General features: G+C 43.5%; 1 protein-coding gene across 16 annotated transcripts in view; it reads left to right on the forward strand.

The window, feature by feature from the left end:
• The first annotated feature begins 7,565 nt into the window (after positions 1-7,565).
• ZNF618 (zinc finger protein 618) overlaps positions 7,566-17,081 on the forward strand; it is a 199,541-nt gene continuing 190,025 nt past the window's right edge. For 7 of the 16 annotated variants that reach the window (XM_042965291.1, XM_042965297.1, XM_042965293.1 and 4 more), the window contains exons 1-2: positions 7,569-7,715; positions 9,074-9,248. In XM_042965291.1, coding sequence (XP_042821225.1) covers positions 9,195-9,248 — 54 coding nt within the window. In that variant the 5' untranslated portion in view covers positions 7,569-7,715; positions 9,074-9,194. Of the gene's footprint in view, positions 7,716-9,073; positions 9,249-17,081 lie in introns of all 16 variants that reach the window. The other 9 variants (XM_042965307.1, XM_042965302.1, XM_042965300.1 and 6 more) reach the window with 4 other exon arrangements.

Below are 17,081 nucleotides of genomic sequence, written 5' to 3' on the forward strand. Positions count from 1 at the left end.
ATCTTAGAGTTGTGACTCCAAGCCCCATGTTGGCTGTTGTAGACCTTACTTAAAAAAATTTGCAGTGAAATTTGAAATATGAACATATGAAAATAATGTCATTTTGAGGCTAGAATAAGCATATTATTGAAACAGTAGAAAGTCACCCAAACACCCAAGGTGTATACCAGCTTAGTGTGTAATAAGGGGGACATCTCAAATTCATAGGAAAAAAAGGGTTAGTCAATAAATAAATGGTGGTACAATTGGCTAGTCATTTGGGGGGGGGGGGACGAAGTTAGATGCCTAACTCACATCACACACCGAGATAAGTCCCAGTAGCATTGAAGATTTAAATATCAAGGAGATATATTTAGAGCGGTTAGAAAAAAAATGCAAAGAAATATTTATATAATCTTGAAACAGAAAAAGCTCTTCTAAGCATAAAAAAAATTTGACCACACTGTAATTTAAAAATTGCATTAAAATAATGAGTAAAAAATAAATACCAAAAAAGTCAGAAAATGTTGAATATTCTGCTAGAAACATGGACAGCTATAGCAGATTGATGAATACACAGGAGTGGCCAGGAGGCACAAGAAAAGATGCTCAACTTGCTTGTAATCAAAGATGGAACCTAAGAACAAGGTATCAGTTTCACCTCTCCCATTGGTCAAGAGTTTAAAGAATCACGAAATCTACTGGTTAATGTGTGAAGCTGGGGCAATGGTTTGGGACGGAGTGGAGGTGGATTTGGAAGTATTTAGGTAAATTCTTCAAATGATCATAATTTTGATGCAGCAATTCCATTAAAATTTTTTTTCAGGGTGCGCCTGGGTGGCTCAGTCAGTTAAGGGCCCGACTTCGGCTCAGGTTATGATCTCAGGGTTCCTGAGTTTGAGCCCCGCGTCGGGCTCTGTGCTGACGTTTCAGAGCCTGGAGCCTGCTTTCGGACTCTGAGTCTCCCTCTCTCTCTGCCGCTCCCCCGTTCGTGCTCTGTCTCTCTCCCTCTCAAAAATAAGTAAACATTAAAAAAATTATTCAGGAAGGTTCATAACAAGGAATGTTCAAGAAGCTCTTCACAACACTGTCTCTATCGATGAAAAGATCAGAAACAACCTAAATGGTCAATAATCAAGGTCTGGAATATTTGTATATACAATATAATAAGGGCTTGGCATATTCTGGTATACCATGCATTGTATCATATGTACCATATAATAAGGGTACAGCGTATTCATGTGATGAAATTTTATGCTACCATTAAAATGGTATAAATATTGGCTTGGAAACCAAGCCAATGATTGGTTCATGATACAATTGTAAAAGTACCATCCCAGGCAGCACGTAGAATCTGATTTCATTGTTCTTAAAAGCTTACTATTTACATACCTGTATTATATATGAATGTAGAAAGTATGTGTCAGGCTCTATGGGGAAATACTAACACTCATTAGCTTCAGTGGGAGGCTTAAAAATGATTTACTTTTTTTCCGTTTTTGCTGATTTTTTCAACACCAGACATGGACGACTTTCGCCAATAGTGTTTCTTTTTTTTAAATTTTTTTTTTAACGTTTATTTATTTTTGAGACAGAGAGAGACAGAGCATGAATGGGGGAGGGGCAGAGAGAGAGGGAGACACAGAATCCGAAGCAGGCTCCAGGCTCTGAGCCATCAGCCCAGAGCCCGACGCGGGGCTCGAACTCACGGACCGCGAGATCGTGACCTGAGCTGAAGTCGGACGCTTAACTGACTAAGCCACCCAGGCGCCCCGCCAGTAGTGTTTCTTTTAAAGCATGCTTCGGCTGGCGCCCAAATAGGTTTGGTCCTTAAATACTTTAGAGACCATGCTCTGTCAGCTCCACGTGGAGGGAAATCCAGGGGACTGGTCGTGAAGGACTGGCGAAGACTCTGAACGTCTGTTGTTGGCCAATACAAATAGTATAAACGTACGAGGAGAGAAGAGGCTGCCAAGCTGTGTGGGTGTCTGGAGAGCTGGAGCCCGTGTGCGTCTTCCTCAGGCTGGAGGAAAAGCTCCCTCGAAAGCCCCAGACTCTCGGACAGTGAGGAGCGATCTGCGTGTTGCCTTGCCCCATGTCACAAATCTGCAGCTTCTGTCCCCTCGGCCAGGGGGTCAGACGCCAGTTCCGAGTGCATGGTGCTCCACACTGCCCACTCAGCTCTCTGGTTCCATTCTCTGTCTCCCGGACGACCGACCACCCCTCTTCCTTAGGTCTCACCGTGCCACTGAGAAGGGCAAACACGGCCATGCCTGGTTTACCGGTCACATCTTCCACGGTCACCAACCCCCCTTGCTCAGAACACCGCCACGGGATTGGTCGCTCACGTAATTGCGTGCTGAGGGACCTGTGTCTTCCATCGGACTCTGGCTTCCACCAGCCCAAACACCTACCTGGTTTGTAGCTGAGGCCCCGGCACTTGGCCAGATACAGTAAACCCCTTACTGACCTGTGAAAATTTGGGATGAAATCTCATTTTGCCTGCTGTTCCTAATACCATTCACTCATTCAACAAGTGCTCATCGAGGAACATCTCTGTGCCTGGCACACACCTGCTTTTCTGCCTAAGCAGTACCCACCGGCAGCTAGCAAAAACCTTTTCAGTGACTGGTGAGAAGCCAGAGTGACTGAGGTCTTGGCACGGGCTGAGAAAGAGCTGGCTGCCTTCCTCCTACTCCTTCCACCTGGCTCCCTCGCCCAGAGGGACGAGCCAAGGATTTGGACAGAGTATTCCGAGAGGCACGATTTGGGGATCAGATAACAATTCAACCACTTAGAGACTGTGTGACCTTGGCCAACTGACTTTACCTCTCTGAAGCTGTTTACTCACCTGTAAACGTGGGGCTAATAATCGTGCATACCTCACAGAATGGTTTTGATTTTATGTGAAATAATGTCTATAAAGGTCATAGACTTGGGCTTCGTAGTGGAGTCCTCATTGTTGCTGTTATTTTCCTCCTGGGTACTGTATTTATTAGATGGGTTGGCTCTGGTCAGACTGAAGAACTTCCTGAGACCCTACCACTACCTGCCATTCCCACAGACTTGCGTCATGGTGGGGCCTGAGACCTTCCATATGCCAGGCAAGGCTACTGAGGTGCAGAGGACGTGGGACTTGTGTAACACCACCCAGTGAGCCTGCTGTGGCCATCAAGACTCCCAGGCCCCTCCTTCCACTGAGCCACATGTTTTCTCTGAAGAAGAGTTGAGCCTTTAAAAAAATTAAGTTCCCAGCAGAAGGGATGCCCCCCATTCTCTTGCCTGAAGTTTCCCTGGCACAGCTGTCTTTGCACCATTAGTGGGTGGCGAGGCCCGGCTGGTCTTCGCTGATGCGTGTTTTACATTTGCTAACTTCGGCTCAGCCGCCGCACACGGGTGCACCCCGGATAGGCTCGCTGTAGAGCTGGCAGAGGCGGGCTCCCCTTCTCTGCAGGAAACAGATGCATCTCGGCTGGAAGCCTGCCATCACCTTCGTGTGGCTTATGAACCCAGAGCACAGCATGCTGGGGTGTCAGAATACCAGCGTCTGCTTCCAGCAAAACCACAGCAGCAGCTGGTAAGGATCATTGCTTCCCATCCTCTGAGGTTCCCGGTCCCGCATTTCCCTGCCCGGTGGAAAGGTGGTTCCGCAAGAGACTCTGGGATAGAGACGGCCGTGGGCGGGAACCTTGGGAAGTGCAAACCGTATTCCCCTCACAGAGATGTTCGTGGCAAACAGACACAATAAAACCCCTGAGAAATGCTTGGGAAGCCTGTCAACTCACATTGACCTTGCATTTTCCAAATTTATTTGATCATGGAATACAACCTTATAAAAATGAATGAAAAGAACCGTTAAGGTGGTTGGTTCCCTTCCTTCTGTGTGGTCTGTGATGAAATGTTGGCTCCTCAGAGGACTTTCCTGGTTCCCCTGGCTAAAATAGCACCCCATATCTCTCTGTGTCTTCACCCTGCCTTGTGTTCCTTCATAACACTTACCACAAACACATTTGTTTTTGTGTTTACATATTTTTAGAATGATATTTTAATATGTATTTGTTTATCATTTGTCCCCCTTTCTAAACTGTAAGCTCCTTGGTGGAAAATGTCTTTTTTACAGCTATACTTTCAGTCTTTGGCACTTAGTAGGTGCTCAATAGATGCTGCTGAATAAATGAACATTCCTGCAAGAGAATTCAGTGCCCGGGGCACCTGGGTGGCTCGGTTGGTTAAGCATGTGACTTTGTCTCAGGTCATGATCTCGCATTTGTGAGTTCAAGCCTCACGTTGGGCTCTGTGCTGACAGCTCAGAGCCTGGGGCCTGCTTCAGAATTTGTGACTGCCTCTCTCTCTGCCCCTGTCCTGCTCATGCTCTGTCTCTGTCTCTCAAAAAATAAATAAATGTTTAAAAAATTAGAAAGAGAAGAGAGAATTCAGTGCCCATCCTCTCAGTAGAAAAGTTTCCTGGATGTCAACCAAAAAGTGGTCTGAGATAATATCTTTCAATAAGACGTGAATTTCTTAGCCAATCGATGTACCTTCAACTTGGTTGTACAGATTACGATGGGCTCTGTGAAATGGGAAATGAAAATCATCTGATAAAGTTTAGCAAAAGCAAAAGTTGTGATAAAAATTGAAACAAATGCAGACAACTCCTTAAAATAGCTCAGACCTCCATCAGAAGTACCATCTGGATATCCCTGTCTTTCTCCTCCCATTTAATTGAGCTCCTATTCTATGCCAGATACTATGCTAATCACCTGACATACATTATCTCATTTAATACACATGACTACTTTGTGAAGAAGCGATTATTGTGTCCATTTTGCAGATGAGGAAAGAGGCTCAAAGGGCTTAGGCAAGTTCCTCAAAAAGAGAATGGATTTACAGATCAATTTGGGGAGAATTGATGACAATGTTGAGTTTCCCAATCCATGAACATTGGATATTTCCCAATTTTAGCCCTTTTTTGAATTCCTCTCAGAAATGTTTTTTTTTTTAATGTTTATTTTCTTATTTTGAGAGAGAGAGTAAGCAGGGGAGGGACAAAGAGAGAGGGAGAGAGAATTCCAAATAGGTTCTGCGCTGTCAGCATGGAGTCTGACACAGGATTTGATCCCATGAACCATGAGATCATGACCTGAACCAAAATCAAGAGTCAGATGCTTAAGCAACTGAGCCACCCAAGTACCCAGCTCAGAAATGTTTTATAGTTTGTAGTCTCCATGTCTAACACTTCTTCTGTTAAATTTATCACTAAGCATTTTATTCTTTTTCACCGTGAATGGAATCACTTAATTGGATGGTTCATTTCTAGTATATGGAAATATAATTGTTTACACACTGAACTTGTATCCTGTGACTTCTCTCAACTTGTTTCTTAGCTGTTGTAGCTCTTTTGCAGATTCCTTGGGATTGTATACATAAAGGATTGTGTCATCTGTGATTTTATTTTTTCCTTTTCAATTTGTATGTTGTGTTGTTGTTGGTTTTGTTTGTTGTTGTTTTTGCCTTATTGCACTTGGTGGAAACTTCCTATACAACGCTGAAGAGTTGTGAGGAAGTAGATATCCTTCCCTTGTTCCCGATTTTAAGGATAAAGCATTCAGTCTTTCACCATTATGTAAGATGTTAGCAGTGGGTTTTTTGTAGATGCCTCTCTCTTCCTAGTTTGTTGGGTTTTTATCATGAACAGTTGTTAGATTTTTGTCAAGTGATTTTTCTCCGTCTATGGAGATGGTTGTGTGTTTGTTTTCTTTTTATTCTATTAATAAGATGCTTCACATTGATTGACCTCTGTGTGTTGAACCAACCTTACATTTTTTTTAAGTTTATTTGTTTATTTTGAGAAAGAGAGAGAGAGAGAGAGAGTGTGTGTGTGTGTGTGTGTGTGTGCATGAGTGGGGGAAGGGCAGAATCCCAAGCAGGCTCTGTGCCATCAATGCAGAGTCTGATATGGGGCTCAAACTCACAAACCATGAGATCCTGACCTGAGAGCTGAGATCAAGTGTTGGACGCTTAACCGACTATGCCACCCAGGCGCCCCACCAACCTTGCATTTCTGAAATAAGACCCACTTAGTCATGGTATTTAATACTTTGACAGTGCTGCTGAATTCACTTTGCTCATATTTCATTGAGGATTTTTGCATTTGAATCTGATGATGCCACACATGCACCAGCAAGGGTAGGAAAAGGTTTATTGCTCACATAATGAAGCTTTCTGGAGAAATTGAGGGAGGTTCCCAAGTGGTATATAAAATGACTTGAGGGGGCAATGGAAGGAGACTGGTTTGGGGGGTCATGGTGGTTAGGAGATGGGGCTGGGGTAAAGGTTTCCAAGTGAATGGATTGGGCCTTGCATGGTATTGAATTCTCCCACTATTGTTGCTGAACTGTCTGTTTTTCCTTTCAATTCAGTCAGTTTTGTGCCATGTATTATGAGGCTGTGTTACAAGGTACATATAAAACCGTTGCATTTTCCTAATGTATTTGCCCTTATATTATTATGAAATGTCCCTCTTTGTCTCTAGTACTTCTTGTTATCTTGAAGTCTACTTTTATAATATTAATATAACCACTCCAGCTCTCTTTTGGTTACTGTGTGCATGTCATATTTTTGTATGTCTCTTTTAGAAACCATGTAGTTGGATCATGATCTGACAATCTCTTCCTTTAACTAAAGTGACTGTACCATTTACATTTATGTTTGCCATTCTGCTTTCTATGGATCTCTTATCTTTTTTGTTCTTCTGTTTCTCCTTTAGTTCATATCTTTTATTAAATATTTCCGTGCGCTATTTGAACTCTTATTTTTATAGTTATTTTCTTTTGGTTGCTTTAGGAATATAATATACATGTTAACTTATCAAAGTGTACTTAAAATTAATATGAACTTGGGGCGCCTGGGTGGCTTGGTCAGTTAAGCGTCCGACTTCGGCTCAGGTCATGATCTCACGGTCCGTGAGTTCGAGCCCCGCATCCGGGCTCTGTGCTGACAGCTCAGAGCCTGGGGCCTGTTTCAGATTCTGTGTCTCCCTCTCTCTCTGCCCCTCCCCTGTTCATGCTCTGTCTCTCTCTGTCTCAAAAATAAATAAACGTTAAAAAAAATTAATATGAACTTAATTTTGATGAAATACAGAAACTTTGCTCCATTCCTACTTTTTCCTTTATGCTGTTATTGTCATATATATATTATATACTTAACAATACAGTGTTTGTATTGTTTTATACAATTTTGTGTCTTTTTAAAACATTAAGAGAATAAGAAAAAATGGATTCTTATATTATCTCTCTTATTTCAACTCTTATTACATATTTATCTTTTCTGGTAGTTTTCATTTCTTCCTGTAGATTCAGATTGCCCTCTGGTATGAAGTCCTTTGGGCCCAAAGAACTTTTTATAGTATCTGGTAAGGCAATCTGATAGTCATGAATTCTTTTGGCCATGTTTTTTTTTTTTTTTTTTTTTTTTTTTTTTAATCTGGGAATGTCTTTGTTTAGCTTTCATTTTTGAAAGATCGTTTTATTTAACATAGCATTCTTGGTTGACAGTTTTGTTTTTGTTTTTTTTTTTCAGTGCTTTTCATATGTCCTTCTAGTCTCCATTATTTCACATGGAAAGTCAGTAATTGAAGGTATTGATGCTTTCCTGTCTGTGCCAATTCATTTTTCTCACTACTTTCAAGATGTTTCTTTTGTCTTCGTCTTTCTGCAGTTTGACTATGACGTGTCCAGGTATGGATCTTTTGTATTTATTCTACTGGGGGTTCATTTAGTCTCTAGGATGTCTAGGTTAATATTTTCCTCAAATTTGGAGTTTACTGCTATCATTTCTTCCAATATATGTATTTCTTCATCTCTTTATGTAGTTGTAGCAAAAACCCTAAATTTGTAGCCATAGTTTTAAACCTGTTAACTGATCCAGGGGTGCCTGGGTGGCTCAGGTGGTTAAGCCTCCGACTTTGGCTCAGGTCATGATCTCATGGGGCTCAAACCCCCTAACAGTGAGATCATGACCTGAGCCGAAGTGGGTGTTTAACCAACTGATCCACCCAGGTGCTCCAACACGCCCTCTTTTTTAAAAAAAAAATGTTTATTTATTTTGAGACAGAGAGAGAGAGAGAGAGAGAGAGTGCGCACGCATGCGTGTGTGAGCAGGGGAGGGGCAGAGAGAGGAGAGAAACCCAAGCAGGTTCCACACTGTCAGTGCAGACCTCCATGTGGGGCTCAATCTCATGAACTGACTGTGAGATCATGACTTGAGCATAACCTGAGCCCGACCTGAGCCAAAATCAAGAGTCAGACAGACGCTGAGCCACCCAGGCGCCCCTCCACTACACCTCCTTTGATGGCCTTACTTGAAAACGGGGAAAAGCACAGGTCAAAGGGCATTAGGTCATTGAAGCTCCTTGCCCCTAGATGGCGCTGCTCTTTCTACAGGTTGCCTGTGAAAGGTGATTTAAATTTATAGCATTTTGGATTATGGCAATTGCATGCATTCTTTCAATCTGATTATAGTGGGATTATTCTGTCTTTAATAGACGACTGTTAATAATTTACATTGTTATCTTTAATGATATAATTCTATTTAAAATGTCCACTTGCATTACTTTTCTCAGGGACTTTCCCTCAACTCCCAGGTTTTAGTTGGAGCTAATAGCAGTCTATGAAAGCATCCACGAATGGGGATTTAACAAGGCAATTGTTAGAGAAATAAAGATCAGTTTCCAATGAAGAGAGATGCCAAAAAAATTATTTTACTAAAATAAGTAGATATCTGTTGTGTATCATATTTACAAAATGAAAAATACAAATTCTTCTAAACGTCCCTGAAATTCCTCCTGCCTCATAAATATGGGCTTTTGGAATCTTCTGGGGACAGATCTCTTTATTTTGCTGCGGCTTACCTTGACTGGAAAGCCTAATCTTTTTGTTCAAATACAAATGTCAAGTTCAAAATGGAAAGCATGGTGAATGTTTTCTGGTTGCCCCTCCAGACCCACACTCTGCCCTCCTCTGTTTTGCTCTGTGCCTAGGAGGTTGACCTCTAAGAAATGTGTCAACCAGTTCCTTTGCCCTCTGGTTTCTGATAGATTCGACCAAAGAGAGGATCCAGCAGGAAAGCCATGCAGGAGAAGAGAGATCGTTGCATTTGTTCCCCCAGCTCTCTCCCTGCTAGCTGTGGTGTGCCCGAGATCCCGTTCTGCTTAAGACATGCTCCTCCCCTTGGTAGCCTTCTCCTCCAGCTACAGGCCTCACAGGGTCCAGGTAAGGTCTCTTTCTCTTTGCTCCCCCAGTCCAGGGGTGGAAATGGCTTTGCACCTTTGCTAGTCCTTGGTCCTTCGCCAGCCCCTGTGGCTTTCCCTTGGCCCTGCCCTCACCTCTGTAAATAGACACCTGATCAACTTTTCCTGCCTTTCATTGCTTTCATGTTCTGGGACCTGCTGGGGATCTGAATGGCACAGTAAGTCAGCATGGATAAGGAAAAGGGGAGGTATTGGGGGTCCTGAGGCTTTACTTTTGGTCCTAGCTCAGGTGCTGTTCTTCCGTGGGAACTTGGGTAAATCCTTGTTACTCTCTGGATTACAAATGCCTCATCTTGGGCAAGATCAGAGGACTTTGCTTCTCCTTCCTTCCTTCCTTCCGTCCTTCCTTTTTTCCTTCTTCTTTCTTTCTTTCTTTCTTTCTTTCTTTCTGTCTGTCTTTCTTTCTTCCTTTCTTTCTCATATACCTCCAGAAGAATTCTGAAAATTCACATAATCATATAAATAAAAAATTTGTTCTCACGGTTTTAAATAGTTGTAAAGGATGTAATGTCCTGCATATTGTAAATATTAGTGTTTAAAGTAGTGATTTTATACCCACTGTCATCCATTTAAAAAAATAGAAGAACAGACTCCTCACAGCTAGAAATATTGCAATGTTCCTTTTTCTCCTTTAAATCACTTTTTCCATTCCACTTCCCCACAGAATTTTACAGGAATGTGATATATTTTTCTGCTTGTCTCATACAGATCATCTCAGAATAGTCTCTAAATCGAAAATATCATTATAGGTGGAAATTTAAAAATATTTCTATTTCCAGTGATCATAAGGCACTATGAGTTAATAAGCATGTTTCTGGATTAATTTTAGGATACTGTCGATCAAAATTTGTATAATTGTTAAACATAAAAGGTAAAAGTAATAGAAGTTTGTCTCTGTTTTAAAAAAAATTTTTTTTAAGTTTATTTATTTATTTTGAGAGAGACAGAGACAGTGTGAGTGGGAGAGGGACAGAGAAAGAGGGAGAGAGAGGATCCCAAGCAGGCTCCATGCTGTCAGTGCAGAACCCAGTGTGGGGCTTGAACTCATGAAACCGTGAGATCATGACCTGAGCTGAAACCAAGAGTCAGACGCGTAATCGACTGAGCTACCCGGGTGCCCCTAGAGTTTGTCTCTTAATGAGATGGATGGGAGAAGGGTTGTGGTGTCCTATTCAAGGGAACTTCCGTTCCCCAATATTTGGAAACTTCCCTCCGTTCGGTGCCCTCTCCTCCCTGCCCCCGACCCAAAGTTGTCCATGCAAGGAAGTAATGCATATGGCAGTTAAGAACCTAGAAATGGATTTTCATAAAACTCTGCATCAACTACTTGGAAATTGTATCCCTCTTAATTTGAAGGCACAGGCTTGATGGTGTCTGAATGGTACTGAATGACAGCTTTCGTAGGGTCATGTCTACGAGGGCTGGTTCTCAAGTCACAGTGCCTCAACGCTAACATTCTGTATGACTTGGGCGACGTACTGAAGCTTTGTGCCTCTGTTTCCTCATCTGCAAAATAGGGATGTGTACCGCTCTTTAAGAATCACTTGAGGTGATGTGTGAAAAACACCTGGCCTATGGCAAACAGTATATCCAGAACAGATTCATAGGGTTGCAGTCTGGGAAGGGGGACCTGCTGGGTACGATCTGCTTTCCACCATTAAACCCATCTTAAGGCCATTGCAAAAGTCCTGATGTCTCTGTAACGGAACATGGAATGCGCCAGGCTCTTTAGGTCTGTTCTTTTTGGTAAGTTTTACTGTCCATTGAGTCTCCTCGGATGTTTCCAAAACAGCATCAGTTGATATTTGTCCACAGACCTTGACCTTTGCCACCTCAGGGAGGTTGATATTTCCGGGGCACTCTTACAGTAGAAGAAAGGGGCCATGGAATGGTAGGTTTGGAGACCAGTGCGGCTGTCTAACAAGAGCTCCTCCGTGTCTCAGAGAAATAATTATAACCAGGCTCTGTGCAGGCTGTGTGAGCCCAGAAAATGACAGCTTCTGCTTTCCAGGAATGGGAATCAAGTATACATTCATTTATACTCTCTTGGAAAAAACTGGGGTGGCCTACGGGCCAATTTTGAATCAGGCAAGCCAATATTTGAGCTTTCTGCCTGAGAAACAAAATAAGACATTGATATGCTAAGAAGCTGCTAACTGAGTCAATTTTGCTGTAGGCCTGCTCTGATGTGACTTTTGTGCTCACATTAGTGCTCAGACACCAGGCCCGCACAATGCCTACCCTGCCGACTGCCACTTTGCCACTAGAATGTGGGCCCCCCTGGCTGAGTTCTGAATTCTCGGTTTCATTTCCTATTGATGCAGAGGAACGCCGCTGTTTTCCCTTCATAAAGAAACCATTTGTGCACGTTGCCCCTGGTTTGGATCCCTTCTTCACCGCCTCTCAGAGCACAAGTTTAATTTATGGAGTCTTGGGCAGCTTCATCGAAATGGTTTTTTAGTTTGAAATTTAATTCTGTTCTGACGTTTTTGGAGAAGAAAGAAAATCGGTGCCGAGGGTGGTACACTGATTGCCTTAATGACCAGTTCTTTATCCTTCCCTGTCCCCAGGCCTTGTGCCACACATCGGTGCCGTATTCTCCTGCTTGGACTCGGGGCAGGACTTACTTCGACCAACGGGATGTTCAGCGTGGGATTTAAACAGAAGCTGGAAATGTGCTTGCACCCTTGGGCTTATCTGCTCTTCTACCCTGGTGTTGCCAAATGAACGTGCCCCAGGCTGGCCTGCTGGAGGATGAGAAATGGGTAGACCGGCGTCGTGTGGCCCGGGTTGTCCCAGCCGTGGCCAACACAGATCAGGTAAGAGGCAGCCAACACCAGCCATATGAACAAGCCCAGCCAAGATCAGAACCGTCCTGCTGACCGTCAGACTTGTGTACTAAATTCATGCTTATTATTTGAAGTCGTGGGCCATCTGTGATGTAGTGTCGTGGTAACTGATAGCTGAGAGGTTAAGCTAGTGGCAGACTGGCCCTCCCGGGACAGGATCCAAAGGAACACTGAGCCCACTTGCACCACCTCCCAAGGCCTCTGGAAACTGACAGAGGAAGGAAGGAACCTTACTGTGGAGTTTCAAATGCTTCCGCCATGCAGGTGGGGGATCAGACTCAGGGAGGTTCAGGATAGCAAAGTAAATACAAGTACAGGCTCCGCAGTCAGATTCCTGAGCCCGAAGCCCAGATGCGCTTAGAAGCTCTATGTTCCTCGGCAAGTTACTTTACCTCTTCGTGCCTCAGTTTCCTCATGTGTAAAACAGAGAGGATAATAAATAGCATCTACCTTATCAAGTTGTCACGGAGGCCCGATGGTTTCAATGCACTTAGAATAGCTCATTACGAGCCCTAGGAAAAGTATTTGTTAAATAAATAAATAAAGTGTGACCTCATGTATCCACAGGCTAGTGAGTCCTGGGGGACTTCAGGGATTACCTTTGTCTTTTGGTAGAAGGATATATTTGGATCATAGCTGGCTGTTTCTCGTTTCATACAGTCAGATAATGACTTCTAAAGAACCGAATGCACACTCAACAGGTGTCCAAAATCTGGAAAAAAAACTGATTTCCTTTGGAAAACTCTATTGTGCAAATATATGTTCGGCTCAGTTAGTTGCTCTTACTAGGCTTGGGGCAGTGCTTGATGTGAGATTTCAGGAGAGGACGCAGGAATGACGCTATCCGCTGTTTAAGAGGCTGGGAAGGATTTCCACTTCAAATTATTGGAATTAAAACTTTGCCGCACGGGGAGGCAATTCTCAACATGCATTTATCATCTCATAATTGTTGTGGGTCAGGGATTTGCTTTGGCGTCTCTCGTGAGGCTGCGAGCGAGGGCTGGCGTCTCAGTGAAGGCTCAACTGGGGAAGGATCCACTTTCAAGTTCACTCGCAAGGCTGTTGGCAGGACTCCATTCTTTCTGGGTTGTTGGACTGAGGGCTAAGGTTCCTAAGTGGCTGTTGGCTGAAGGCTGTTGGCTGAAGGCTGCCCTCAGTTTTTTGCCACATGAAATTCCCTAACGCGGCAACGTGCCTCATGGAAGCCAGCAAGGTGGAGAGTCCTCCAGACAGACAGAAGCTACAGTCTTCTGTAACAAAACCATTTCTGGAGCCCATCCCCTAATCGGTATTCCGATTAGAAGCAAGTCTCACCCTTACTCCAGGGGGAGGGATTATGCAAGGGTGCGAACACCAAGGGGCGGGTGCCATCTTCGAGTCTGTCTGCCAGGCCGCCTACTAGAGTGGCTATGCATGGCCTCTCAGTGTGGCTTAGTTTCTTCGCAACGTGGCAGTCCCAAGGAAGCTGGACTACTTACGCGATGGCTCAGGGCTCCAAGTAGAAGCGATCTCATGAAGAAGACGGAAGCTACTCTGTCTTCTGTGCTTCAGTCTAAGCAGCGACTCGACATCACTTCTACCGTGATCTACTAGATGAAGCAGTCACAAGCCCAAATCCAACGGGAGGAGAATTAGGATTGCAGCTCGTGAAGGGGAGAGGCGAGGTCACATTGTAGAAGAGCACCGGGATGGCAGATATTGTAGCCATCTTTGGATTCTGCCACACCTCCTGTGCTATTATTTCAAGCTTTGGGTAAAGTCTGAAACTACTGTTCAGCTTTATGTGGGGGGCAGTGGAGAATAAAGGCACGGCACAATAAAAAAGGAGTGTGACCTGCTAAAGGGAACCCTATAATTTATTATCCAAACGATGACACTATCAACAGTAAGGGAGTGCTATTAGTAATCATGCTGGGGCAACCGGCATAAATCAGAGCTGTTCAGGGCAAAGGAGGATGCCAGGTCAGCCCAGACCTGCCTTAATTCTCCCTGCTCCTGGAGCCTGTTTGGAAGAAATATCACTCTACTGGGTAGACTTTTCCTGGAGTCTCAGGTGGTGACCAGCAGTGATAAGCCCAGTGGCTCTTCACAGCAGTGGGGCTAAGAGCACCGTGGAGGAGCCCATGGTGATCGGGATCAATGAAGTCAGGGGGGTGATCCAGGAGAAATGCAAGAAAAATCTTTTTTTTTTTTTTCAGTGACAAGGGACAGAGTCCATTCTCAAATTAACAAAACAAAACAAGAATATTATTGACTCATGTAACCAAAAATTCAAAGGAAGACAGCTTCAGGCATGGCTGGATCTAGGGGTTCTAACTGTGTCATCAGGCTCTGTTTTTTTCCCATCTCTGGATTTTGCTTTTCTCTGTGTTAGCTATATTTAGGCAAGCTTTTTCCACATGCTATTCGTCAGTTCCTCTAGACTTAACCTATACCCTCTCAGTAATCTCAGTGGAAAAGGAAACTTTGCTTTGACATTCTTGCGACTGAATCTCATTGGCTTGGCCTACCATGTGACCATCCCCGAATCAATGCGGGGCCAAGGGGATGGCATACATTGATTGGCCAGGCCTGGGTCATTTGTTGATGGTACTCAGAGCTGAATAAAGCAACTCTACCCAGAATACATAGATTAAGCAGGGCAGAAATCTTGTTCTCCAAGGAACATTGAGATCCCATCACTAGAATGAGGGGCAATGGAGAAGAGATGCTCTCTATGGCTTTCTTTCCCATTAAACTAGAGGAGAGTAATCTTCAAGAGCGAAGAGAAATCAGCCTTTAGATTGTAATTGTCACATGCTAGACCTTCCAATTCTGGCATTTACCTCTCATGTTAGTTCTGTGAAGTCAGGGAACGCAGTCATTTCATCACCCTTTGACGATGCAGAACCTGCAGCAGGTTGACAGAGGAGGAGGGGAGATGTATCAGTTACCTGTTGCCACAATACTGCCGTGTAACAAAATGCCCCAAAACTCCATGATATAAAACCATATGCATCTATTGAGCTCATGAGTCTGTGGGCTGGTGGGGGTTCACTCTGGATGACTCTGCTAATCTCCTCTGAGCTCTCTCACATTCTGGGAGGTGGCGGTGGCTAGTGGTAGGCTTGGAACTCATACATCTCGGTGGTCAGATGGGGTGACCGTTCTCTCCTATTCTTCCAGCAGGCTACCTTGGGCATATTCTCATGGGGAAGGCAAAAGTGTAAGAACAAGTGCAAACTCAGTTCTTAAACACTTTTCAGGCCTCCACGTATGTGAAATCTGCTAACATCCCATTGGCCAGAGCAAGTCACGTAATCAGATCCAGACTCAAGAGATCAGAAAATAGACCTCAGGTTTTGGGTGAGAAGAACTGCAAAGTCACATGACAGAGAGGGATAGGCGCAGAGAGGTGTGCAGAGTTGAGGCTTTTCCTGGAATCAGTCTACCACAGAACGAAAGGGGAAATGTAGCATCCCATGATCCTTTGCAGTTGCTAAAGCTAGATATATGGATTTTGTTTCTCAATAGACTTGGAATAAACATCAGAAAGGATTAATCATTGTTCTACCTTTAATAAAGCAGCTTTAAAAATGTTTCTTGTTAGCTGCTGTAGAAACTATTATGATGGTTCCTCAAAAAATTCATGTAGAGTGGCAATATAATGATTCCTCTTCTGGATGTACATCCAGAAGACATGAAAGCAAGGACTTGAACAGATATATGATATACCCACGTTCATAGCAGCATTATTCACAACAGCACAAAGGTAGAAACCACCCAAATGTCCACTAAACTGTGAACAGATAAATGAGAATGGTACATCCATACAATGGAATATTATCCAGCCTGAAAAAGAAATGCAGTTCTGACACCTGCTACATAAGTCAGACACAAAAGGACAAATACAGTATGATGCCACTTATATGCGGTAACTAGAATTGTGAAGTTACAGAGACCGAAAGTTGAGTGATGGTTCATCTGCGGCTGGGGGAAAGTCAAGGGGTGGGGAGAGAGTGTTTAATGGGTACCGAATTGCAGTTTGGGAAGATGAGAAATTCTGGAGATGAACAGCGGTGAGTGATGGTTACACAACAATGAGAATGCACTTAATGTCACTGAACTACACACTTAAAAATGGTTGAAATGGTAAATTTTATGTTATATACATTTACTACAGTAAGAAAAAGAAGTTCCTTTTCTTGTTGCTGATATTCAAGGTTTGGGTTGAGGCAGCAATAATTCAGTTAATGTTTTTGCTGCCTAACCTGACAAGTAATGGGCTGGGCGGGCCATTCAGAAACCGTCAGCCTGTTCCCTCTCCTCAAGAACCTCATAGTCAAGTTAGGGTAATGGGATTATGAAATGAGGTTAGCCAGGCCCAGAGAGTTTAATTATTGGACTACCGATAATACAAGGTAAGCGGGGCCCCGCGATAAAGCGATGGGCCATTGACTGCTAAAAACGTGGGAGGTGGGGGCCAGTTAAAAATACAGATATCTGGGTCCCATCCCAGACCTATTGATTCAGAATCTTGGGGTTGCTGGAGTTAGAGGCTGGGAAACCTGTCTTGTTCACGAGCCCCGCAGGTGATCAGATGCCTAGCCAAGGTTGAGAATCCCACTAAACCACACAGAGTAAAACTAATATTCGGAGGAAAAAAACCTGTTTGCAGAATTAAATCTTTTCGATAACACTGAAAATCGCAAACGTTGGAAAAATTTTCACTTAGTAGAAATAAGCAACGGGAAAAAAACTGACCAAGATTGATGCTGCATGTGGTAAAAGTTGCTATTGACTAACAACTGATGGAAGATCCTATGTCTGGCTGACAAAATTTAGGTCACAAAATTTGCCTGGGAAAATTGGACCTGTAGGAATAATGGTCACAAAAGAAAACTCATGTTGTTAGAAAAAAAGTAATCGGCAGATTTTGATGTGGACAAACCAGTGATCAATGAGCG

This window comes from Panthera tigris, chromosome D4 (genome assembly GCF_018350195.1).
Source record: "Panthera tigris isolate Pti1 chromosome D4, P.tigris_Pti1_mat1.1, whole genome shotgun sequence".
In the NCBI taxonomy this organism is placed as follows: domain Eukaryota; kingdom Metazoa; phylum Chordata; class Mammalia; order Carnivora; family Felidae; genus Panthera; species Panthera tigris.